General features: G+C 43.3%; 1 protein-coding gene across 5 annotated transcripts in view; it reads left to right on the top strand.

Annotated features, from left to right (window-relative positions):
- The first annotated feature begins 3713 nt into the window (after positions 1-3713).
- The window catches only part of PRICKLE2 (prickle planar cell polarity protein 2), a 346700-nt gene continuing 325024 nt past the window's right edge, over positions 3714-25389 (top strand). For 4 of the 5 annotated variants that reach the window (XR_014823448.1, XR_014823449.1, XM_021069189.2 and 1 more), the window contains exons 1-2: positions 3714-3933; positions 4708-4793. Coding sequence is in view for 3 of the 5 variants with exons in the window: in XM_021069189.2 (XP_020924848.1) it covers positions 3892-3933; positions 4708-4793 (128 nt within the window). In the remaining 2 variants the exon portion in view is untranslated. Of the gene's footprint in view, positions 4042-4707; positions 4794-25389 lie in introns of all 5 variants that reach the window. The other variant, XM_021069188.2, reaches the window with a different exon arrangement.

Below are 25389 nucleotides of genomic sequence, written 5' to 3'. Positions count from 1 at the left end.
TCACCATGCATGATTTTACACAGTCTTTTTCAAAATACTCATTGTAGACTTTTCATTAGAAGGGCGCTTTGGGAGTTCCCATTGTGGCTCAGCAGAAACAAATCTGACTGGTGTGCATGAGGATGCAGGTTGGATCCCTGGCCTCGTTTAGTGGGTTAAGGATCCAGTGTTGCCATGAGCTGTGGTGTAGTTCACAGAGGCAGCTCAGATCTGATGTGGCTGTGGCTGTGGCGTAGGCCAGTGGCTATAGCTCTGATTCAACCCCTAGCCTGGGAAACTCCATATGCCTCAGTTGCGGCCCTAAAAAGAAAAAAAGAAAGTACTGTGTGGATACATCCCTGAGGTTTCCTGCAGGTGTGTAGAAACAGGGCATCAGCGGCTTCACCTGGCTTAAGAAAAAAAAAAAAGGAGTTCTCATTGTGTTTCAGGGATAATGAATCCAGATGTGGGTTTGATCCCTGGTCCTTGCTCCGTGGGTTAAGGATGTGGCATTGCTTTGGCTGTGGTATAGGCTGGCAGCTGCACCTCCAATTCAATCCTTAGCCTGGGAACTTCTATACATATGCCATGGGTGCAGCCCTAAAAACGAAAAAAAAAAAAAAAAAAAAAAAGCAAAACCCCAAACCCTCTCAAAAATGGATTAAAGACCTAAATATAAGATTGGATACTATAAACCTCATAGAGGAAAATATAGACTGAACACTCTCTGACATAAACCACAACAATATCTTCTCAGATCTTCTAGAGTAATGGCAATAAAAAAAAAAAAAAAAAGAAAGAAAGAAAAAGAAAAAAAATATAAAAGCCAAAATACAGAAGACCAGTACATACAGGCCAAGGGAAGGGGTGATAAACAGCTCCTTGCTACACTTGATATAGATTTGATGTTAAAAGACTTCAGGCAACAAAGGCCCAGTTCTCCATCTAGATAAATAAGTGTACATTTCTAACTGAAAAAATGAACACATATTCATGCTAAGAAATATATGTAAAAGGCAAAAAGAAAAAAAAAAACCACATCATTTCACCATCCATTTCAAGGTTCTGTGTATTTCTTTCCAATTCCTTGATACATCTATCTTAAGACTAGCTAAAGCCTAGCAGCTGTATACTGGTTTTGTTTTTCTGCTTTATATTATAGTGAAGGCATCTGCCCATGTCAATAGTCATGGATGAGGATTTCTTCAAGTTCTATGAGTCACTGCATTGCCTTGAGAGATGAGGAAGGAACATAAATCAAAGATGTCTATGAAGGGCCCATGCAGTGATAAAGCAGAATAAAACTGTCTATGGTTTCCCTATGGCTGACAGAAATACCTTTTTCTTCCTGGGTTACTACTAAGCTTCATCTTCCTAAGCAAGATTAAAATGGTTGCTGAATAGATAAGTAAGATAGTACCCCACATAAGCGAGCCTCAAGTGTGAATAAGCCCAGGGAAAATTGTCTCAGGCTCTGAAGAAATAGATCAGCCACAATGAGATGCTTTTGTGGCAGGTGGGGGGGGGGTGGCGGACAATCTTTACGACCCCCCTTTGTGACGTGGGATTGTGTCTTGTGCACTTGGCTGGTTCAGTCAAGCATATGGAGACCACTTATATCTTGTTTCCTCTTTGATCAAGAAACAAAAGTTAAGGCCCAGGAACCCTTAAACCGTGTTCTCCATGGCACTGCTGCTGTTGCCTCCTTCACCACCCAGGTGCAAGAAGTGGGGCAGGGCCATACCACTGGCCCTTGGGTTTTTTTCCAGGGAATTCGAAAAAAAGATGCTGCTTCCTCTAGTTACAGATCATGCCCTCCATTCGTTAGCAACTTGGAATGCACGAGTTTTGCTACTGACCTTGGCTAAACATCTTTGTAATTAAAATACAAATCGGTAATAACCATAGTGTGAACACTGCCCTCCCTGGCCTGCTTGTGCCAGTTACAAAGCCATGTGCAGTGCAGTGCTAAGCTGGGTGTGTGGTAGTCCTACTGAGAAGGTCAGGTGGGCATTCTGGGCTTGGGACTGATTATAACTGGGGTTTGAATTGCTAACACTCCCTGCCCCCACCCTAGCCAAAGCAACAGCCTTCTATTTAGTTATTTAATAAATGGGAAGCATTTGCAATGAGTCAGACCCTGCGCTAGGCCTGGCCCAGTGAGAAGATGAATGGATGATGGCATTTGCCCTCTGTAAGCATACCCTCCACTGGTGATGGTGGGCCTTGGATAAATAGAAAAATGCCATATGGGGGAGTCTGCCCTTTAGGTAACTGAATTTTGGAGCATTTTTCCCAGGGTTAGGATTAGGGTGAGCTGAGTCAGGCAGGGATGTGTAAGTGTAAGGTAGGATCCTATCTTTAAAATGATGTTCTATTCATCTTTTTTTGCATTAATTTTGATTTTTTAATTATCGCACAAAAATCTTGATGACTGAGTTTGTTGGAGCCGCTATAAATTTTACACCCGAGGCGAAGACCTCACTTGCTTCACCCTAGCTCTGGCCTGGAACTCAAATCAAGCCTTGCCCTTGGGGCATTGAAGATCATCAAATAATACATACTCACACACGGGGTGTTGAAACTGTGTCATCCTATTGTTTTGGACTGGCCTTTCCACACATTTGCTCATAACTCCAGCCAAGCAGCTTCTCTTCACTCAAGTTCATTGTCTCAACAGGAATAATACTAAGTCAGGAGGATTATCTATTTGACAATGATAAATGTCTTCTTTTGATAAATATTTATGGGGTACCTACTATGTGCAGGCGTTGTTATAGGCTCTGGAGCTACTGAGACAAATAAGACAAGCTTGAGTGAGGGCAAATAAGTAAACAAGATCATTTCAGTGTATGCTGCATGCCCTTTGAGGGAGTGTGAGAGATGTTACAATAGGTCAGGAAAGTTCTCTCAAGGGAACTAGTATTTGAGCTTGAAACATCAATGCTAAATGGACACCATGGCTTGCATTTTTTTTTTTTTTTTGGCAGTTAATCTTTAATGAGCCCTTGGTTCCTGTTATAACATATATAACAACTGTTAGGTGTCTCAATTCATCTCTCTCAACAATGCTGTGAGGTTAGGACTCTGGTTACTTTTTTTTATTGATAAGGAGACAGAAGCGCAAAGAAGTCCATTAATTTGGGAAGATTACTGACTAGCAAGTGGAGGAAAAAGAATGGGCACGTAGGCGCTGGGGCTTCAAAGTTTGCAGTCAAGATTCAGCAGTTACTTAATGAGCATCTGCTGTATCCCAGGTTCCACAGAAGTAGATGAAGCCATTTTTCATCGCCTTTCTCCTCCTTATTTACCAACACTCAGCAAAATACTAAATAGATTCCATGCATGGTTCAAACTTTTAAAACAGTCCATTTTGGGGGTGATGGGAACGGGCGGAAATGTGCACTAAAACGAGGTGAACTGTACTGTATGTGAATTATATTTTAATTAAAGCAACAACAACAAAAAACCATCCCAACCCTCATCCCTCCACCTCCGCCCCCTATCCCAGCTCCAGCTGCAGGGCCTTCAAGTGCGGCGAGGTGAGGGAAGAGCTTTTGGGGAAGGGCCCAGGTGAGGGCAGGGAGTTAGCCCTGGTGGGCCAGTCGGGAAGCAGGGAAGGAGAGAAAAACGGTTCAGCTGGGCGCTAGGGAGGGATGGGAAGGGCCCGTGGACCGCGGGGCGAACCCGGGGAGGGCGGGGGGATGCCGGGAGAGAGGGAGGGACCTGCGGGCGGGAGGGCGAGAGGCACCGGCAAGGGAGGAGGGGGAGGCGTGCGCTCCGGAGCCAGCCCGGGGCTGCGAGGCGGATACAGGCCACCGGCTGCCGGGGGTGCCCGCCCAGGCGACCCGCCCTCGCGGCCGCGGTACAGACGGACCGACGGACGGCGCGGCGTGCAGAAGGCGCCCGGCCATGTTCAGCCGGAGCTCCCGGAAAAGACTCTCCAGCCGCTCGGTGAGTGTCCCCCGCCCGAGCGGGGCCGATCCCGGGTATCCCGGGGCCCTCGCAAGCACCCCTGCCCAGGCTTTCTCCGCCGGGCTGACCGCGCACCTGTGGCCCCAGGTAAGCCGACCCCGCGGGCGGGGGTGCGGTCCCAGCTCTCGGGTGCGCTCTGAAGGCACAGAAGGGGTTAAGTCTGATTCCCCACTCCCAGCGAGAGCCAACCGCGAGCCGTGACCCTAAATGTCAGTCTGGGGGCGTCCCGGGAAGCCTCTTCCATTGCCCCTTCCCTTAATGCAGATTGGGATCCCAGCAGCCAGGCTCCAGCGTCCAACCTCTTGGAGCTCTAGCCGCAGACTTGACTTTGGGGCTGTCTTTTGGGGTGTTCTGTTCTGCCTCTTCCCAGGAGCAAGAGTCTGGTCCAAGGCGAGCGAGCAACGGTCGCTTCTTGGGGACTCTGGGGAGCAGAAAGGTCCTGCTTTTGTTTCTTAGAAACCCGTGACTAAGGTGTCTGGGGGAGACAAAGCCCCAGCCAGGGCCATTTCTTGGTGGCTTAGTGCCCACATCAGAGGCAGGCTTCCTAGGTCCGCAGAGCCTTCCGCAGGCGGAGACCACCCCTGGGGCACCGGCGGCGCCCCGCCCCAAGTCTCCCAATTCAGAGAGGAGCTTCAGAGTCAGATCAGAGGAGGTCGGGTGGGAGAGGCAGGCCGTCCTGCCTGGGACCTCAGGTGGGGCTTTGCAGGGAGCCCCGTGGTGGAAACATGCTTATTTTGTCTTTTTGTTTTGAAGTTGACCGGACCGGGGCGGATTGAGAGAGGCCAGCCATGTAACGCCTGTGGTGATCAGTGCCCTGGGTTCGCCCTGCATAAATGGAGGTAGGACGCCTTATAACAGATTCCTAAAGACATCACTGCAGGGTGTAATTATACATATGTGTCTGCCGTGTACATATATGTATAATTACATTGAAGCATTATAATGTACACTGAAGCATTTTTCACCTTTTAAATTGACTTGGGAGTCCCATGGAAAAAATGCAAAGGCTGTTCCTTTAAGACTGAGACTACATCTGCTACAAATATTGGAGGTGGAAGTGGTGGCCAGACATTGAGGATGCAGGAGAGCACAGCTGAGGCTGCATTTCCCTGATGGGAGAGTTTTGGGTCCCTTGCACCCGCCCACAGTCTGTGTATCTAAGTCGCTGGGTCCCAGATGATTCGACTTAGGCACGACAGTTTTTCCAAATGCCGTAGTACAGCATGTGTAGGATTCCAGGGACTAGCTGGTGTTTTCCAATTGTGTTTTTAATTCAACCCCTGTAACTCTGGGTCCCAACCGCAAATCCACCACTGCCCGCCTGTGCTGTGTCAACCCTCTTCGGTGGCCAGATGTTTCTTATTAATGTGCCGTGAATGTTGACTTCCAGGCAGCTCCAGCCTGGATTGGAATGATTATGTTTGGGAGACAAGAGATCTGGGTGCCCTCCCAGTACATCTGGCTGCTGGGGCTCTGGCTGGGAAAAGTTAGGGTGCAATCTCTCTGTTGGGTGATGTAAAGAGAAGAGAATGGATCCTTCTTGGCAAGTTCATGAAAAGGAAAGATGGTGACAGTAGAAATTTGAGCAACATTGTAACCAGTTCTCTCTTTGCTTAACACATCTTCCTCCCCCGCCCTTTGCCCCTTTGAAGAGAGCTGTTTCTGGATACTAGGGAGAAAAGCCTGCTTTGATTTGGTTTTGTTTTCCTCCTCTGTGAGTGTGGTCTCTCCTTTCTCCCAGTTGGTCATGTGTGCTGGGCACCCAGTTATAAGGAAACTCCCAACTGGCTCCTTCAGAAATTAAATGCTTTTGTTCCTGCCTCTGATGGGTCTGGCAGCCTCTTTGCCTTTGTTTCAGGGCACTGAGCGCAGCCCTTATGGCTCCCGAGCATTTAATAACTTCTGTGTCAGAAGCAAGGCCGAGCGACCTTATAAATATGTAATGGGCAGACATAGGCATCCATCAGTCCTGCTGATGTTGTAGCCCAAATGGTGTGCCCTGGGCTGCCCCCTCATATATCCCAAATGTGAAAGTGATGATATATGGGAATAGGTATAGAAGGCTTACTTTGTTCACCAAATCCACTATAACAGACAGCACTGCTGCTTACTTTCTGTTTCATCCATCTTGTGTTCTAATGAGGGTGGGGGAGGCAGAGTGATGAACAGGAGAGTGGTTTCCAGCTCCTTCGAAACTCTGGAGCCTTTGGGTCAACTTGTGACCAGAGTTCTGTGGGGCAGTGATACATTGAAGGGGTCTAGCCAGGCTCCCATCCTTTTGGTCTGTGTGACCTCTGACCTCCAGCCAATCACTTTTCTTAGTTCTCAGTTCCCCTATTCCATTAAATGGGCATAATAATGGTATGTACAGCACCGATTAAATGAGGTATTGAAAACACGTGTTTGCCCCACACCAGGCACAAAGTAAGTATTAGGTACTTTTGTCAACTATTTTTAGCTGTTTCTCAACTGTTGTCCCTGGAAGAAGCATAGACGAGAGGCTGCTGGGTATCCCGGTCCCTTGAGACTGTGATGACCACAGCTTCTTGGAGAACCTTAAGCCCTTTTAACCCAGCTGATTTTGTGAGGGGAAAACAAGTGTTTTATTTTCAGCCCATTATGAAGCCTTTCTTTGGGAAAGAGGAGCCTTTCATGAAGCTGAGATGGGTTTTCATGCCAAAGCAGTTTCCCCACTAGCAGCAGAGAAGCTTCCATGAATGGGGTTTTTATGGCCTTTCCACTCATTGCTGGAAAGGAAGCTCCTTGCTTTTGTCCTTCTCCTTGCTTTTCCCTCATGGGCATACTTTGGGGTGACCTTTTGGAGAAGAGGGACAATCACTTCCAGGTTAGAGCACAATATTCTTTTTTGGCAGTTGGAAAGCCACTGTATGCTCTCTTTGCTCTGCTCTGACTGGGGGACCATGAGCCCCTGGAAGGGACAGTTGTGTGGGTAGTAGGAAAAGCCAGCCTGACACAAGATGAAAGGCTGGCTTTGGTCTTTTTCAGGGAGAGTAATTTCCTTTACCCCAGAGTCCCAAGACACCACTTGTGGGTCTCCCCTGTCTCTGCTTCTACTTGGTCCCCCTTCAGGCCATTATCCACACAGCAGGCATCTCCCCAAAGCAGCACAGAGATGTGCTGCTGCCTCCAATAGGCAGGCACTGAAGTTCTAGGAAGGAAGCGCCTTGTAAACAAACTTTGCTTCCCTTGCTGCTGTGCCGGAGGGAGCTGGGCCTTTGAAGTCTAGTGGGAGTGGGGCCCTGGTCTTGCCCTGGTTTTGCCAAAGCCGTGTGACCTTAGGCAAAAGACTCGTGCTCCCTGAGTTTGATTTTCCTCAGTCTTCATGCGGGGAGCGCTCCACTGAACAAATATTTGAGGGCCTGCTTCGTGCCAGGCGCTCTGCTGGTGCTGGGGATAGAGCAAAGAACAAAACAGACAGGATTTCTGCCCCACATTCAACACATAATTACATTTTAGATAAGGTGGTCCGGAGAGGACCCTCTGAGGAGGTGACATTTGCACAGAGACCAAAATGAAGCGAGGGAGGAGGAGGACTGGCAGAATCACCATCTCGCGGGAGCTTGTTAGAAATGCATAGTCTCAGGCCCAGCCCTAGACTAACTGAATCTGACTTTAGGGGCTTAACCAAGATCCCCAGCTGATTTGTGTATGTGGCAAAGATTGAGGAGTGCAGAGTGACAGCACCTGGCACTGGGCAAGCCAGATCATTCCCTGAACCCTGGGTCTTGTATGTATGAGGAAAGATGCCTGATGTTCTGTGCAAGTCTGTTGTGTTTTCCTAGTGATTTTCCTGAGGGATCATCCACTGTTTTCATTTTTGTTTTTTAAATTTTATGGCCATACCCATGGCATATGGAAGTTCCCTGGCCAGGGATTGAATTCAAGCCTCAGGGTTGCAACCTCCAGCAGATCTTTGGCAATGTCCCATCCTTTAACTCACTTCACCAGGGCTGGGAACTGAACCCACGCCTCTGCAGAAACTCAAGCTGCTGCAGTCAGGTTCTTAACCCACTGTGCCACAGTGAGAACTCCTCTGCCCCTGTTTTTGTTGTCACCCACAACCTTTAGGTGGCAAACAATGAGCATTTTTAGGATCATTAAAAAAGAAAAAACTCCTAGACCTGCAAGAAGTTCCATGTCTTGGAGAAGAGAGGGCTCAAAACTGTCAGACCGAGCTCTCCCTTCCACCTGATCTAGGACAGCTGGGGAGCGAAGACGGGCACTGCTCCCTCCAGATGACCTGGCCCCAAAGAAGCAGCCCCTCAAGACAGTCTAGGGCAAACCCTGCAGTGGCCGGGCTGCCAAGGGAGTTCTCATTAAGCAGAAGATTAAGGTGTCTTTGTGGACTGTGGCCAGAAGAAAATCATTAATAACCAGGCACTTAGTGCTATGAGACAGCTTTCTGAGGGGGAGTTAATTAGACTCGCATGTTTGTACCCAGTTTGAGTAAGGAAGGGAAAAGAGCCATTTTTACCATAAAGATTTGCCCTTTGAATGTCTTGGCACTGAGGAATTAAGGTAGGAATAAACACACCAAAGCTACATCATCAGTGACAAAGGCGAGTGCTTTCTCAGTCCAGAGCTGTGTCTACACATTTTATGTATGTTTCTGTTTCATCCTCACTGAACCCTATGAGGTAGATGTGATGATTTTCCTGATGAGGAAACTGAGGCTTGGAGAGGTTCCATAGTGGACCCAAGGTCTCCTGGCTACTGAGAATGAAGCTAGGATTTGGCTGTAAAACCCAGGCTCATTTCCCTGTGACTCCCTCCCTCTTGTTAGCTTTTCTCCAAGGCTGAGGTCACAAACCAGAGGCTCTCTGGTCACATACAGTCTGCAGATGGAGATTGGTCTGCAGTGTGTGTTGAAAGGGGGGGCTTTCTCTAATACTAAAATCTAGGTTTCTCACTTCTTTTGAAGAATCTAAAATGTTGTAACATGGGGTAGACTTTCCTACATGGCAGTAATTGGTGGTGGTCTCCCTTTAGGTGGGTGCAACCTTGGCTCACCCAAGTCACCAACATTCCAGTTGCAATCAGAGACCTCCTCAAATACTTAAGTGACCTGTCAGGTCCTAAAAGTCAATGGAGTTTGCCAGTCCTGAATGAGCATTCTCATTTCTCCAAAAATGCTATTAAAAAATAGTAAGCTTTTATCATTTTAGCTACCATTTTTTGTGTGTATGTGCTTTTTAGGATTGTACCCACGACATGTGGAGGTTCCCAGGTTAGGGGCTGAATCAGAGCTATAGCTGCCGGCCTACACCAAAGCCACAGCAACGCCGGATCCAAGCCACATCTGCGACCTACACCACAGCTCATGGCAATGCCAGATTCTTAACCCACTGAGCGAGGCCAGATCGAACCCACATCCTCATGGATCCTAGTCCACCTCGTTAACCACTGAGCCATGAAGGGAACTCCCCTTAGCTACCATTTTTAAAGTATTGACAATACCAGGCAAGTATTTTACATCCTTCCAATCTTTCACCTGCAATAGTCCTTGGAGACAGGTGCAATTATTTATACCTATTCTGATAGATGAGGAAAATCAGTCTCAGAGAGGTTAAGCAACTTAGCAAAGGTCCTATAGCCCCCTAGTCAGTGGTATTCCAACCTTGTCTGTCTTCAGAATCCCCTGTTCTGGACCAGGGCTTCTCACACTTAGCTGGCATATGAATCACCAGGGGATCTTGTTCAAAGGCAGATTCAGATTCAAAGGTTTGAGGGCAGGGGACTAAGATGCTGCACTGTTAATAAGCTCCAAGGTGATGCTGATGCTGCTGGTCCAGAGACCATATTTTGAGTAGGGCTTGGCAAACTAGGTCCTACAGGCCAAATCAGACCTTTCACCTGCTTTGTGTGATTTGTAAGCCATATGTGGGTTTAACGGTTTTAATGGTTGGGAGAAAAATCAAAAGAACATTATTTCATGACACATGTAAATTCTGTGAAATTTATATTTCAGTGCCCATAAATTGTTAGGTGAACAAAGTCACACCTATTTGTTTACATATTGTCTATGGCTCTTGTTGAGCCACAACAATAGAGACAAATGCTTGAGACGCAGAATACATGGTTTACAAAGCCCAAAACATTTACCATCTGTCCATTAACAGAAAATGCTAAATACCCCTATCAAGGGGAATATACAAGTAGCTTCTCTTAGTTTTAGAAGAAAGGAATCTGAGAACCTTTTGGATCAGGGCTGGAGGAAACATCCTCTCCAGCCTGGAGGAGAAGGTGGCTAAAATCAAAGGCAACCAAAGAAACAGGGAACAGACTAAAGCCATTTCTAAAGGGCATGTGGAGATGAGGCTTGCAAGACCAGATCAATGAACCGCCAGTGGATTCTAAGCTCCTTTAACATTTCAGCTTTGCTGATAAATGTAGATTTGACTCTCGCATTAAAAGGCGGGCTTTCAGAACAAGCCTCCTGGAGTTGCACTTTCATGAAGGACTGACAGGGGAGGCCCAGAGCAGTGGTACCCTTGTGAAGTCCTCTTAATTATGCAGAGCGGTTAGTCTGCCGATACTGGCCGCCTTTCCAGGCAGAATGCTTGGGCTCTGAGCAGCCACTCTGAAGCAGCGTTCACTGGGTCAGCCAAGACTGTGCCTTGAAAAGCATCTTTCCCTAGTTGTCCTGGTAATTGTGTTGATTGATGACTGAGATGGTAATTTGGGGTGAGGCTGAGCCTGGTTTCCTTTAGTGGGTTGTGATTTGGCTAAGAAATGGGTTCCCACCGATTATTTTGCTTGGGGAGGAAAAACACTCTGTCTCAGTCAACTGATGTGCCAAGAAAAAGGGAAAAAATGGAGATGGAGAGTATGTCTGTGTGTGTACATGTGCATGCACACAAGACAGGCTTGGACTCCTCTAGGTAGGAAAAGATACTTAGCAACTGAGAAATACTGGTTGGCTCACTTTGCTTAGGTCATTGACATTTGATAATATGCCTCATAGAAGCTGAAACACCTCAGTAGGGATTTTCTTTTGAGGAAATATGTAAGTTCATCCCAGTGTATCTGTATTACCTCTGATTTTGAACCAAGACGTAGCTATTATAAAAGATTGAAAAATAGCCCACTCATATACACACATACATACATTAAAAAAGATACATAGCAGGAGTTCCCATCTTGGCTCAGTGGTAACAAACCTGACTAGTATTCATGAGGACATGGGTTCGATCCCTGACCTTACTCAGTGGGTTAAGGATCCAGTGTTGCTGTGAGCTGTGGTGTGGGTGGCAGAAGTGGCTCAGATCCTGAGTTGCTGTGGCATAGGCTGGCAGCTGCAGCTCCCATTCAACCCCTAGCCTGGGAGCTTCCATGTGCTGAGGGGGGTGGCCCTAAAAAGACAACAAAAACAAAAACAAAAACAAAAAACATAGCAGAGAGAGGAAAACCCTTAACCTTACCTTCCAGAGAAGAGGGCAGCAAATCACAGCCAGCAGGACCAACTCCTCCTGCTACCTGCTTTGGTATAATCTAAATAGCTAAGGGTAGTTGTCACATTTTTAAATGGTTGCCGAAACCAAAGAAGATTAATGTTTTGTGGCATATAAAACTTACATAAAATTTAAATAAAATTTGAATGGAACACATGCCTGTTCATTTAGTGTCATCTAGGGCAGCTTTTCCAATTGTGGACTTGAGTAGTTGAGACAACCCTCGTGGTCCCCAAACCTGAAAGTGTTTACCAGCTGACTGGGCTATATACGGAAACAGTTTACTCAACCCACAGCCAGAGAGAGTTGTTGCTTATGGCTTGGTGTTTATTTCCTCAGATTCATTCAAATTATTATTTATTAATGAGATTTTATAGAAAATAGATGTTCCACATAGGGTCTTTCATAGCTTTTTCATACTTAGAAATACTTTTTGGATATCTTCGTATGTCAGCCTAACAAGGGCAAAAAGATCTAATGTATTTATTAGCTTTTAGAATCCAGCATGTGGGTTATTATTGAATGAAAGTTTTTCTATTCATGGCCACTTTGCCTGTTTTTCCTTGTTCTTTACTATATAGTATATGACAGTAGCTTTTTTTTTCTTCGTGTCTTTTTTTTTAGGGCACCCGCAGCATATGGAAGTTGCAAGGTTAGGGGTCGAATTGGAGCCACAGCTGCCGGCTTGCACCACAGCCACATGGGATCTGAGCCACATCTGCAATCTATACCACAGATCTAGGCACGCTGGATCCTTAACCCACTGAATGAGGCCAGGGGCTGAACCTGTGTCCTCATGAATACTAGTCGGGTTCACTACCACTGAGCCACAATGGGAACTCCCAACAATAGCTTTTCTTACACTGCAACATGCATTTGGGGAGCTCTTGTCAAATTGTCCTCCAAAGAGAGGATGCCAACCTCCAGCCTGACTCTCTGAAAAACCGGTGTATATTAGTGTGTTTTCTTTGGGCTGAAACATTAAAACATCTCAGCTTGTGGAGCAACTTGGGGATGAATCCTTCTTTAATCACCCTGAGGGACAGCTAGGACCTGGTGAATAGTGAGAAAACACAGGGCATCCATGTTGTTCTTCTTTTTTTTTCCAAATACACTTGGTCTTTAATTCCCAAAGTGATAGCCACATTCTGTTGAGAGGTTGTCATTCATCCTTATCCTTCTGTTGTTGAAGGCAGGGGGTTGGGGAGGGGGGGAGCTGAGGGGCATCTAATGAATGTGTTATTTTTCAGTCTCCTGGTTCAAAAAGCTGGAAGATTATCCTTTAACTCTGTGATTAATGAGTATCCCAGAGGAAATTCCCAGTGAACCGAGGGAGCATTTCCTAAAGGGAATGGATCCCAGATCAGTAAGCATTTTGAGATCAAAAGGATCATACCTGCCTTGGATATGGGAGAGCCATGGAGGTTGATCTCTGGGATGAAATGTGTTTTGCCAGGCAGTATTGTAAAATTTCTCCAAAGCTTGTAAGGACTTCTTTGGGAACATTCTAGCTGAGTGGTTAAAGACACAGGCTTTGAAGAAATTTTGCTAGCCCTGTGGTCTTGGTTCTGCCTCTTAGGGGCTGAGAATCCTTAGGAAAGTGGCTTAACCTTTCTGAGCTTTTCTTCATTTTCTCAATCTGCAATGTGGAAATAATATTAGTTACTACAATAAGGTTGTCTTGTGAGGTTATTGTAAGGGTCAAATGGGATAATGTGCCTCGTTGGGCATGGTGTGTAGTGTGGGCTCCATATACCTTTGGGAGAAGGCTTGATGGAAATGGGGTTGAATAAGGAGCAAGAAGACCTGGGTTCATAGCCCCGATATTGTAGGTTATATGACAGAGAACAAGTCACTTCCCCACCGTGAGCCACAGCTTCCATGAATTAAATAGGGGTCATGATTTTTGTCTTAGGGACTGGGCTCAGAAGAGATAGCACGGAGAACCCCCTTATGTGAGGATTTAAGATCTGGGTGTTTTTTTTTTTGTTTTTTGTTTTTGGTGTTTGTTTGTTTTTCTGTTTTGTTTTGGCTTTTTTAGGGCCATACCTGTGGCATATGGAAGATCCCAGGCTAGGGGTCAAATCACAGCTGTAGTTCTGGGCCCACACCACAACCACAGCAATACTAGATCTGAGCTGTATCTGTAACCTACACCACAGCTTATGGCTATGCCGCATCCTTAACCCACTGAGTGAGGCCAGGGATCGAACCCGCATCCTCATGGATACTAGTCGGTTTGTTTCTGCTGAGCCACAATGGGAACTCCTGAGGATTTAAGACGTAAAGGAGTAAGATCTCATGATAGAGTAGCAGGTTGATATGGCCCATCACCCTGGAAACACAGACCGTTCAGTTGAAATGGAGTTTAGAAGAACTGGACTCTATATCCTCAGTTTCTTGACTTAAATGAAGTATGCATATGATGTTGGTAAAAACAATTTTTGCAGACTGTAACAGGAAGACAGCATTTAAACTCTGCCCCTGGTAGTGAGTATATTTTAAAAAGGAGCTTTTTGTGTGCCTTCTGTCCATAAAAATTCATGTCCAAGATGAAAACCACACATCATCAAGACAGTGCTTAATTCATTTACAAGCCTGCTTCGTGTGAGTTTTTGTGGCACTCCAGCGTGCCATCCAGAACACTTCCATATACATGAACACCAGTCCTTAAGCAGAAGCTCCCTTTTGTAAGGCATGAGACAGCAAGGATATTTCTACAATATTTGGACCTAAGATCATACCCTGGGAACTCCTAAGATCTGGACTGCACCTATGTTTTGTTGACACTGTACAGGATTTTAAGTTTTCATTAGTTGCCAACCTTTGGTATTTGGTATACGAATTCAGATTTAAGATTTTCCCTGGAATAATGAAAATACAATGAAAATTAGGAAAATTTCTGGCAACTCCTAATCCTTTCTTCCTTTTCGCTAGAACACACACGTTCAGCTTTTTCCACAGTCCTCACCATTTCCTACTCTTCACAGCTGGCCCGCCTCACCCATTTAGATTCCTGGCTGGCCACTACAGTCATCTGATGATGTGACTGCTGGTTTGAAGAAGTGAGGGAGGGAATGTGCACTTCTGGAAGGATGATAGGAATGGTGAATCAGAATAGAGACTCTTGGTGGGAACAACTGTGCCAAGCAAGTCCTCTAAGCAGCTAAATCCTTCCTATCCCCGAGAAGCTCTTGGAAAGGAACTGATGTGATTGAGGACCTGCTGTGTGCTTGGCTTCTTTCATGTATCACCTCTTGTCATCCTCAGAACGATTTTCTGAGGCCTGTATTTTATCTTCTAATTTTTAAATCTGAAAAAAACAAAACAGAACAAACAAACAAAAAAAAAAAAAAACGAGAGCCCAGGGAAGTTAGGTAACGTGCCCCACCCGGATCACACAGCTACTAGGTAGTAGAGCCAGAATTTGAATCCAGATCTTTAGGGCTTGAGATCACAAATTCTGTTTTTGGTTTTTGTTTTCCTTTTTCTTTTTAGGGTCGCATCTGCAGCATATGGATGTTCCCAGGCTAGGGGTCAAATTGGAGCCACAGCTGCCAGCCTACACCACAACCACAGTAATGCTGGATCTGAGTTGCATCTGTGACCTACACCACAGCTTGTGGCAGTGCTGGATCCTTGACCAACAGAGCAAGGCAACCAGAATCTTCATGGACGCTATGTTGAGTTCTAAACCCACTGAGACACCACATGAACTCCAAGATCGAAAATTCTTTAACCAAGAGTGATAAGCTCTGTCATTTTGACCCTCCTGGTGTAAATATCAAATGATACCTTGGCAAAAACAGAATCTTACATTGTTAAGAGTTCCCATAGTGGCTTGGCAATAATGAACCCGACTGGTATCCATGAGGATGCATGTTTGATCGCTGGCCTGGTTCAGTGGGTTAAGGATCTGGCATTGCCATGAGCTGTGGTATAGGTCACAGACGTGACTGGGGATCCTGTGTTGCTGTGGTTGTGGTGGAGACCAGCAGCTGCAGCTCTGATTCAACCCCTAGCCTGGAACTTCCGTATGCCGTGGTGTGGCCTTTTAAAACAAAACAAAACAAAAAACATATCTTACATTCTCACTGGCCTGGGTTTGAGATGGAATTGTTAGCTGAAGAACCTTGGGCTAGTTGGCTTATTTGACACTGTGGTCTTAAAGGTGAGACTCCTATAATATTAGATGGTGTGATGGTGCATTTATCGGGGTGTCTGAAAGGTGACAAATTGAATTAAATATAATGCAATTTCCAGTGAGAGGCTACTTGCAATCTTCTCATCAGATCTGCATACATTAAAGGGGTCTCCATTCAGCTTGTTTACAGCTTTGGTGTTAACGTGGAGGGCTCTGGGGAGTTGGTGAAAGCAGGAGTGGTGGGAGTGAAAGGCACAGCAGCGGGAGATTCTTCAAAATGCTATTTGCATGTTACCTTCCTTCCCAGAGTTGAGGAAGGGAGTTTATAGTGCATTCCTTCAGCAGCCAAGTTGAAGTCCAAACAAGCTAAAAATAAACAAGGTGGTCGTTATCCAGTCATTGCACCTAGGTTTTTGAACCTCTGCTCCCTAATGCTTTACCAGTTCTGACACCATGTTGCAGAGAGAGCAGAGCCAAGCACATTTGACTGTCAGAAGGCATTTAATGAGAGCGTTATCTGACTTTATGTTTGGTGAACTACTTGGTGATGCAGAAACTGTCTTCACAATTCTTTAAAACTGACTCATTATGTGTACACATAACACCCTGAGCGGGTCCTCTAAGTTTGCATGCTGAGGAGTTAGGCCTCTGGGGGACTTATTAAAAGGAATGCAGGTGTTTTCTTTCTTCAATGACACTATGAAATTACTCCAATAATATAATTCTCCAAGTCTTTTGTTCCATAGTCAGGCACCGAGGAGCACTCCTGTCATTTGCATCCTTGATGACTTGGCCTTTGGAGCTTCTCCAGTGACTTACGGAGTTGTTTGTAAATCAAAATGACAGGCTGCTCTCATTTTTATGAAGCCAAAAAGCTGGAGATGGTAGATAACTGGGGAGCCTCTCTGTCAACTCGGGTCTGGACTATTCGGAGCTCCATGGGTGGACACATAAGTACATGTTCCTAGGTTCTGGGAGGTGGAACACTTTAGTAGATGAGTCTACCTGCTGGGGGTTTGGGATGATTTTGTTTTGTGATTTACAGTTTTTTAAATTTTGCATTGCTGTGGCATAGGCCAGCAGCTGTAGCTCCAATTAGACCCCTAGCCTAGGAACCTCCACATGCTGCCAGTGTGGCTTTAAAAAGCAGAAAAAAAAAAAACCAACAAAACAAACCAACAAACAAATTTTATCTTATTGAAGTATAGTTGATTTAGTGTTGGGTCAGCTTCTGCCATACAGTCATGTATATACACACACATTATTTTTCTCATACTATCTTCCATCATGGTCTATCCTAGGAAATTGATACAGTTCCCTGTGCTATACAGTAGGACTTCATTGCTTATCCGTTCTACATGTAATAGTTTGTATCTCCTGACACCAAACTCCCAGTCCTATTGTTGGATAAGGAGACAGTGTAGACAATTGGGAAAGTGCAACAAAATCAAATCATTTATTTTTGGTTTTTTCCATTCTTAAAAGTTTTATTGAAGCATAGTTGATGCACAATGCTGTGATAATTTCTGCTGTACAAAGTGATTCAGTTATCGTGTGTACACCGTGACTTTTTTCAGTCTTTTCTCAGATAGATGATCACAGAATGTTGGGTAGAGTTCTCTTAAGAATTAGGGTTGACACCATCACCTAGAGAGGAGTATGGACTTCTGAGCATTTGGGTGTGATGCCTTCTGGCCTGGTTTCTTTACGATCAAGGTTGGCATGGTTGTGTTCATTTTCTAGAGCTGCTGAAACAAATTCTGACAATCTGGGTGGCTTCAAACAATATGTATCCCCTGGCAGTTCTGAAGGCCGCTAGTCCTCAATCAAGGGGTCAGCATGGCTGGTTCCCTCCAGTGGCTGTGAGGGAGAACCTGTCCCAGGACTGGCTTAGCTTCTGGGGACTCCAGGCAGTGCTTGGCCTTCTTGGTTACAGATGAGTCATTTCCATTGCAGCCTCTGTTACCACATGGTTTTCTCCCTCTGTGTGTCTGTCCCTTTCTCTTCTGAGAACTTGTCTTTGGGCCTAACCTTATCCTAATCAGGGTCCTTAACTACATCTACAGAGATCCTTTTCTAAATCGGGTAACATAGAGATTCCAGGTGGGTCTTTGAAAGGACCACTGTTCAACCCATTGTAGTAATTCTGGTAATGAAGTGACTATAGGCAGTTTTGCATTCTGAAGCAGTGTGTGCAGGTGGCGCTGGCTAAATGTGTTGATTTGTAAAACCACAGTGGTGAGGGAGGGCTTGGCCTTGACTTTGGGGCACTTTGTGTAGAATACGCTTTCCTTGTCTTTTCCAGGCCAGTTAAATATCTGTAACAGGAGGGCATTGCACAAGCTGCTCTTCGTGGATGGAACTCTGAGATGGAATTTGCTGCCCCTATTGATGAATTCAGCTGTCTGAATCAGTTGACCCCTGGGTCACCCTATGAAGTCCATCCATCTTCTTTGAGCTTTTGTTGGGCCTTGCCAGGGAGATGTATAGGAAATGAACTGGTAGTGTGAGGACAGTTATTTGTGGGAAGAGCTTTTGGCCTGAGGGCTTTTAAATTAATGTCTAGGTTACATAATTGATTCACTTTCAAAGGGGAAAAATGGGCTTCCTTAGAAAAGGAAATTCTTCATAATCCTAGAAATACGTCCCATATCCACAAAATCCTGTGGGAGCTGACTCTCTCGGCCCCACCCCACCGCCACCCCTTCCTCCACTTTTCTGTAAACACAATAGGAAAAAAATACGACATGAATTGTACTTCCTCATTCCCCAGTTTTTGTTAAATCCAGCATGAGTGAATCTAGGCTTTTCAGAATAAATTATGTGAAATAATGAAAACAAATTATGATTTTTTAAAAAAAATCATATGAGCTGTCATGAATTGAACATTTACAATGTGCCAGGGATATTATATTCTGAGCACATTTCTCGTATTCTTTTAATTCTTGAAACCCATTACAAGGTAAACAGTATTACTGAGAGGCTGCAAATGTGAGTTACTTTCGCAAGGTCATGCAGCAGCTTAGTACTCAAACCAAGGTTACACATTACAACCTTGACTATAGTTTGGGCTCTGAAGCACTGTATTATGTCCCTGGCTCTGGAGAGTTCTCAGAGAGTCGAAACAGTGGTTTTCATACTTTAATATTCAACAAAATCACCTAGTGGGCTGCTCCCCTCCCTGCTCAAAGTTTCCCATTTGTTAGATCTCAGTTAGAATTTACATGTATTAAATTAGGTGCTGCTGTTGCTGCTACTGGTCTAGGGGACAGAGTCTGAGAACCATTGGTCCACACCATAGCCCAGCACTCCAGCACTTAGTTGCATCAGGGAGACTTGACAAACAGGTTTAAATGACTGTCCAGGTGAGCAGTCCATACACTTCTTATCACAGAGTAGTGTAGATTGCTATTGCATGGTTGGTATTTTTTGATGTTGAGCTATATGAGCTGTTTATAGATGTTGGATATTAACTCCTTGTCACTATATATATATATAGTGGTCTTTTTAAGGTCTCAGGTGCGGCATATGGAAGTTTCTAGGCTACGGGTGAATTGGAGCTGTGGCTGCTGGCCTATGCCACGGCACGCAGGATTGGAGCCGGGTCTGTGCCCTACACTGCACCTTGTGTCAACACTGGATCCTTAACCCACTGAATGAAGCCAGGAATCGAACTCAAATCCTCATGGATACTAGCTGGGTTTGTTACTAGTGAACCACAATGGGAACTCCAGTTGGTACTGATGTTGAGGCCTTGGAAATTAGATTGGAAAGAAGATCCCCACCTCCCACTTAAGCTTTAATGTATTCTTGGCTGCTTCCTCTTTCCTGTTACCAGGAGGCTGTGGAGTTTAGTAAAGTGGTTTTTAAGCTCTTTGATGAGCTGGAAAGTAGAACCAGCCAAGATCTGGTATCTATGAAGATACCTAAAGATTAATGAGAAATTACAGCTTCACTAGATAGTAAAATACACTGTAAGGCTATAGAAATGAAAATAGTAGCTACTGGAGCAGGAATAGATCCCTGTGATAGACCAAAACAGCTCTAAAAATAGATCCAAATATTGTGGGACAATGGTCTATGATAAAGGTGACATGTAAAAGCAGTGGAGGAAGTTTCAATAAATGATGCTAGGACAAGCACCTTTCCATTTGGAATAAGAAGAGATTAATACAAAACTTTTTTATTGCAGTATAGTTGACTTGCAATGTCCTTGTAGTTTCCAGTGCAGTAAAGTGATTTGGTTATACATATGCATATATCCATTCTTTTTTTCCCCATATACGTTATTAAAAACTATTGAGTAGATTCCTATATTTGCCTGTGCTATACAGTACATTCTTATTAAAATAATGTATTTAATAGTGTGTATATATTATTCCCATCCTCCTACTCCCCCCACCCCTGCAGGTTACCCTATGGTAACCATAAGTTTGGTTTTGTCATCTGTGAGTTTGCTCCTGTTTTGTAAATAAGGTATTTTGTATAATTTTTATTAGATTCCACATATAAGTGATATCATATGATATGTCTCTGACTTCACTTAGTATGATAATCTCTAGGTCTGTCTATGTTGCTTCATTCTTCTTTATGGCTGGGTAATATTCCATTGTATATATGTACCACATCTTCTTTATCCATTCCTCTGTTGATGGACATTTAGATAGCTTCCATTTCTTGGTTACTGTAAATAGTGCCACAGTAAACATAGGGGTATGTGTATCTTTTCTGATTATGGTTTTCTCAGGGTATATGCCCAGGAGAGGGATTGCTGTGTCATATGGTAGTTTATTTTTAGTTTTTTGAGGACCCTTCATAATGTTTTCCATAGTGTTTGCACCAGTTTACATTTCCACCAACAATATAAGAAGGTTCCTTTTTCAGTACTCTCTTCAGTATTTATTGTTTGTAGACTTTTGATGATGGCCATTCTGGCTGCTGTAAGGGGTATCTCATAGTACTTTTGATTTGCATTCCTCTAATACTTGGCAGTTTTGAGCATCTTTTCAAGTGTTTTTTGGCCATCTGTTTGGCTGGCTTTGGAGAAATGTCTGTTTAGATCTTCTGCCCATTTTTGATTTGGTTGTTTTTTTTGACACGGAGCTGCAGGAGGTGTTTATTTTGAAGATTAATCCCTATTGTAAATAGTGCTACAATGAACATTCAAATTTAAAGAACATTTAAATTTGATTAGGGATAAATGCTTTCACAAATTTGGAAAGTAAAAAGCATGCCAAATTCAGATATTTCCTCTTGCTTTTTCTCTTCCTCCTTGCTCTCTTGCCACACCGGTCACCTTACTGGTTTCCAAATACAGCAGGCATATTCACACCTCAGAACATCTGCTTTTGCTGGGACCTCCCCCAGGATTGGCTCCCCCAGATACCCATCAGTTCCATGCCCTTTCTTCACTCTAGATCTCTCCTCCAGTGTTCTTTCCTTAGAGCAGTGTTCCCTCACCATCCTAAAATAGTATTTTGGTCACTCCCTTTTCCTTTTCTCTCACTGATATTTTTTTCAGAGCACTTATTACTGCCTGAAATATGTATATATGTATATATATATATATATAATTTAATATATTTAAAATATATATATATATATTTTTTTGGGGGCTGTACCCTTGGCATATTGAAGTTCCTGTGGCAGGGTTTGAATCTGAGCTGTAGCTGTGCCCTACATCACAGCTGTGGTAATGCCAGATCCTCAAGCCACTGCACCATAGTGGGAACTTCTGGCTTTATTTTTTAATGGATTATCTGGCTTTCATTCTCACCCTAGAATTCATTACTTTAGCCCACACATGAATTTAAACTTCATGAGGATATTTTGTTCCATGTCTCTTTCATTAATTCCCCAACACCCAGCAAAATATCTAGTGCAGAGCCAAAATCCTGTAGAACATGTTGAATGAGTGAAAAATATAGATGGATGACATGAAACCAGACGTCATAAAAGAAGATGGGCTGTTTTGACATGAAATAATTTAAAAATGATCAAAAGAAAGTTGAAAAAAATTATTTAGAACAGATAGGGTGACGAAGACCTAATTTTTTAAGATACAAAAACAGCACTAGTAAGAAAAACAATAAAATGACTCATTAGAAAATTGGGCAAATGATCTCATCAGCAGGTGTATGAGAAGGTATCATTTGTTTTCTTAGTGATGTTACCATTTCTAATGTTGCTCTTTATTTGTGCATCAATATAAATAGCTGTTAGAAAAAAAAATGTGTAGATGAAGAAGTCTGTGTTAAATGAGCTACAGCATCTCTTTTCTTAGGAAGTATTAAGAGTATGCATCTGCTCAGGTTTGGGGCTAAGTTTTGTTGGCTTCTGTCAAGAAGAATAAAAGACCTTTTAAGGTTCCTTAGGATTTGGAATTGGCTGTGAGTCTTGTCAACGTAGCTGTGATAGTGTAATCCAAGAGATGACAGAAGAACAACAGACAAAAGGCTAAAATATCCACAACATCAAAAAGTCACTTCCATATCCAGGGGTGTGAATGTTTGGCCACTCAAGGATACGTTTCTGTTTTCTTGTCTTGTTGACTTGAGACTGCTGCTGCTGGCATTGAGTAGGCTATGGACAGGGATACGAAATACCTGTGATTGGTGAGATAGTACATCACAAGGAAGGTGGTCCTGCCCTGAATGTTAATGCCATTGTCACCTGGTGAGATGCAATGGAAAGTGCTACAAGCAGCAAATGCCTTTGGGAAGTGCAGAGTTCACATTGATGTTTGGAAACTTAACTCTTCTGGACCTCAGTTTCCTTCATTTATAGATTGAGGGAGCTAGATTATAGAATCAGGAAGGGCCCCATCATCATTAATGTATGGTGACAGTATTACTAGTTTTTTTTTTTTTGCTTAAATAGCCAACTCAGGAGGTTTGGGCAAAAAAAAATTTAAGAGAACAGAAAATTTTCACTCAGTCCCTTGGCTGGATACACCTTCATTTTCAGGTTGTCTGACTCTTCTGCTGACTCTAGTTGTGTTGTAGAGTTGTGCATTTGCCATGAGTGAATTTATTTTCTTCCTAACACTGTATATGCCAGCCATGCAATAGGAATGTGAGAAGAAGAGTTGTTAATTTTATGAAAATTAAGCTGAATGCTATGAAATGACCTAAAAATGAATACTAAAAACAAAAACAATTGAATTATATTTGGGGAAAAATAGCCATAGAAGATGGGGAAAGAGGCAGATACTATAAAAGGACTTAGATTTCCTTGACAACATCTTTAAGATGTGACACTACTCTTAAAAACCCAAACTGGAAATTGAAGAAGATGCATTATAGGTGTGTTTTATGGGTTAACTATAGGGAACTCTGTCTGTAAACCCATAAGCAAATTTCCTTTCTCACTATAAATGAATGTATTATTACATATTTCAAGAAGGAATTTAAGATATGTATCATTGTTTTGTAATTCCTTATTGAGAGAGACACTGTTGGATGTCCTCATACACATTGTCTACTTCTTCCTTATAAATGTTATCCTCAAAATATTGTCTGGCACAGAGCCAATTAAGACAATATTTCCTCATCCTGCTTGCTCCTGGGGGGTGCCAGTTGACTAAGCTCTAGCCAAAGGCTTATAAGTAAAAATCGTAAGGACAACTTCTAGGAAGTGCTTTTAAAAAAATTTATTGGAATGTAGTTGGCTTACAATGTTGTGTTAGTTTTATGTATACAGCAGAGTGAAACAGTTATATGTATATATACACATCCATTCCTTTTCAGGTTCTTTTCCCATGTAGGTCACTGCAGAGTATTGAGTAGACTTCCCAGTGCTCTACAGTAGGTTCTTGTTACTTATCCACTCCCTGTGTATTAGGGTGTATATGTCAATCCTAACCTCTAAATTTATCCCTCCTCCCAGTGCGTCCTCTTTGGTAACCATAACTTTGGTTTTGAAATCTTTGTTTCGTTTTGGTGAATAAATTCTGTTGTATCATTTTTGTTAGATTCCACATATTAGTGCTGTCATATGATTGTTGTCTTTGTTTTTGACTTATTTCACTTAGTATGATAATCCTTAGGTCCATCCATGTTGCTACAAATGGCATTATTTCATTCTTCTTTATGGCTAATATTCCCTTGGATGTATGTACCACATCTTCTTTATCCATTCCTCGGTGGATGGACATTTAGGTGGCTTCCATGTCTTGGCTATCATAAATACTGCTGCAGTGAACATTGGAGTGCATGTATCTTTTCACATTATGGTTTTCTCTGGATATATGCCCAGGAGTGGGATTTCTGAATTATATAGTAGTTCTATATTAGTCTTTTAAGGAACTTCCATACTGTTCTCCATAGTTGTTACACCAATTTACATTGTAATCAACAGTGTAGGAGGGTTCCCTTTTTTCCACACCCTTTCCAGCCTTTATTGTTCGCAGATTTTTTTGATGATGGCTATTCTGACTGGTGTAAGGTAATACCACATTGTAGTTTTGATTTGTATTTCTCTAATAATTAGTGATGTTGAAAATCTTTTCATGTGCTTTTTGGCTGTCTGTCTTAGGAGAAATGTCTATTTATTTTATTTTATTTTAGTCTTTTGAGGGCTGTACCCACAGCATATGGGGGTTCCCAGGCTAGGGGTCCAACCAGAGCCACAGCAACACCAGATCCGAGCCGCGTCTGTGACCTACACCACAGCTCACGGCAACCCTGGATCCTTAACCCACTGGGCGAGGCCAGGGATTGAACCTGCAACCTCATGGTTCCTAGTCAGATTCGTTTCCACTGTGCCACCACAGGAACTCCAAGAAATGTCTCTTTAGATAGTCTAACTATTTTTTTGATTGAGTTGCTTGTTTTTTTGATATAAAGGTAGGTGAGATACTTGTATATTTTAGAGATTAATTCCTTGTTGTTTGCTTAGTTTGAAAATATTGTCTCCCATTCTGTGTGTTGTCCTTTTGGGATTTTTGTTTGTTTCCTTTGCTGCAAAACAAGCTTTTAAGTTTAATTAGGTCTCATTTGTTTATTTTTGTTTTTATTTTCATTACTCTGGGAGGTGGATCCAAAAAGATTTTGCTGAAATTTTCATCAAAGTGTGTTCTGCCTATGCTTTCCTCTAAGAATTTTATAGTATCTGGCTTTATGATCTGGCCTTAAATCCATTTTAAGTTTATTTTTGTGTATTGTGTATGAGAACGTTCTGATTTAATTCTTTGACATGTAGTGTAAAGTTTTCCAGCACCACTTACTGAAGAGGTTGGCTTTTCTCCATTGTATATTCTTGCCTCCTATATTGTAGATTAATTGACCATAGGTGCGTGGTTTTACTTCTGTACTTTCTATCCTGTTCCACTGATCTGTATTTCTGTCTTTGGGCCAGTACCATACTGTTTTGATGACTATATCTTTGTAGTATAGTCTGAAGAATGGGAACATGTTTCTTCAGTTCTGTTTTTCTTTCTTAGGATTGCTTTGCATATTCAGAGTCTTCTGTGTTCCTGTACAAATTTAAATTTTTTTGGTTCTGATTCTGTGAAAAATGCCTTTAGGATCCAGTGCAAAATGGGATTACACTGAATCTGCAGATTGCCTTGGGTAGTATAATCATTTTGACAACATTGATTCTTAGGAAGTACTTTTGAAGGCAAGGCATGTACCTTTCCCCCCCCCCCCTGGCTTCTTCCCCACTGGAATGTGGATGTGATAGTTGGAGCTCAAGCTGCTAAATTGGATCATGAGGTGGAAGCCCTCTGTTGAAAAAAGCAGGATGAGACAGGAAGCGCCTGGGTCCCTGATGACCACAGAGATAACATCATACCCTTGTACTGTGTAATTCCAGGCT

Source organism: Sus scrofa, chromosome 13, assembly GCF_054392235.1.
Source record: "Sus scrofa isolate SSC_HxYL_T2T_F1_AM1 chromosome 13, Sscrofa_HxYL_maternal_Yorkshire_Landrace_v2.0, whole genome shotgun sequence".
Taxonomy (NCBI): Eukaryota; Metazoa; Chordata; class Mammalia; order Artiodactyla; family Suidae; genus Sus; species Sus scrofa.
The sequence above is the reverse complement of the archived record's forward strand: the minus strand, read 5'-3'. Positions and strand labels throughout refer to the sequence as shown.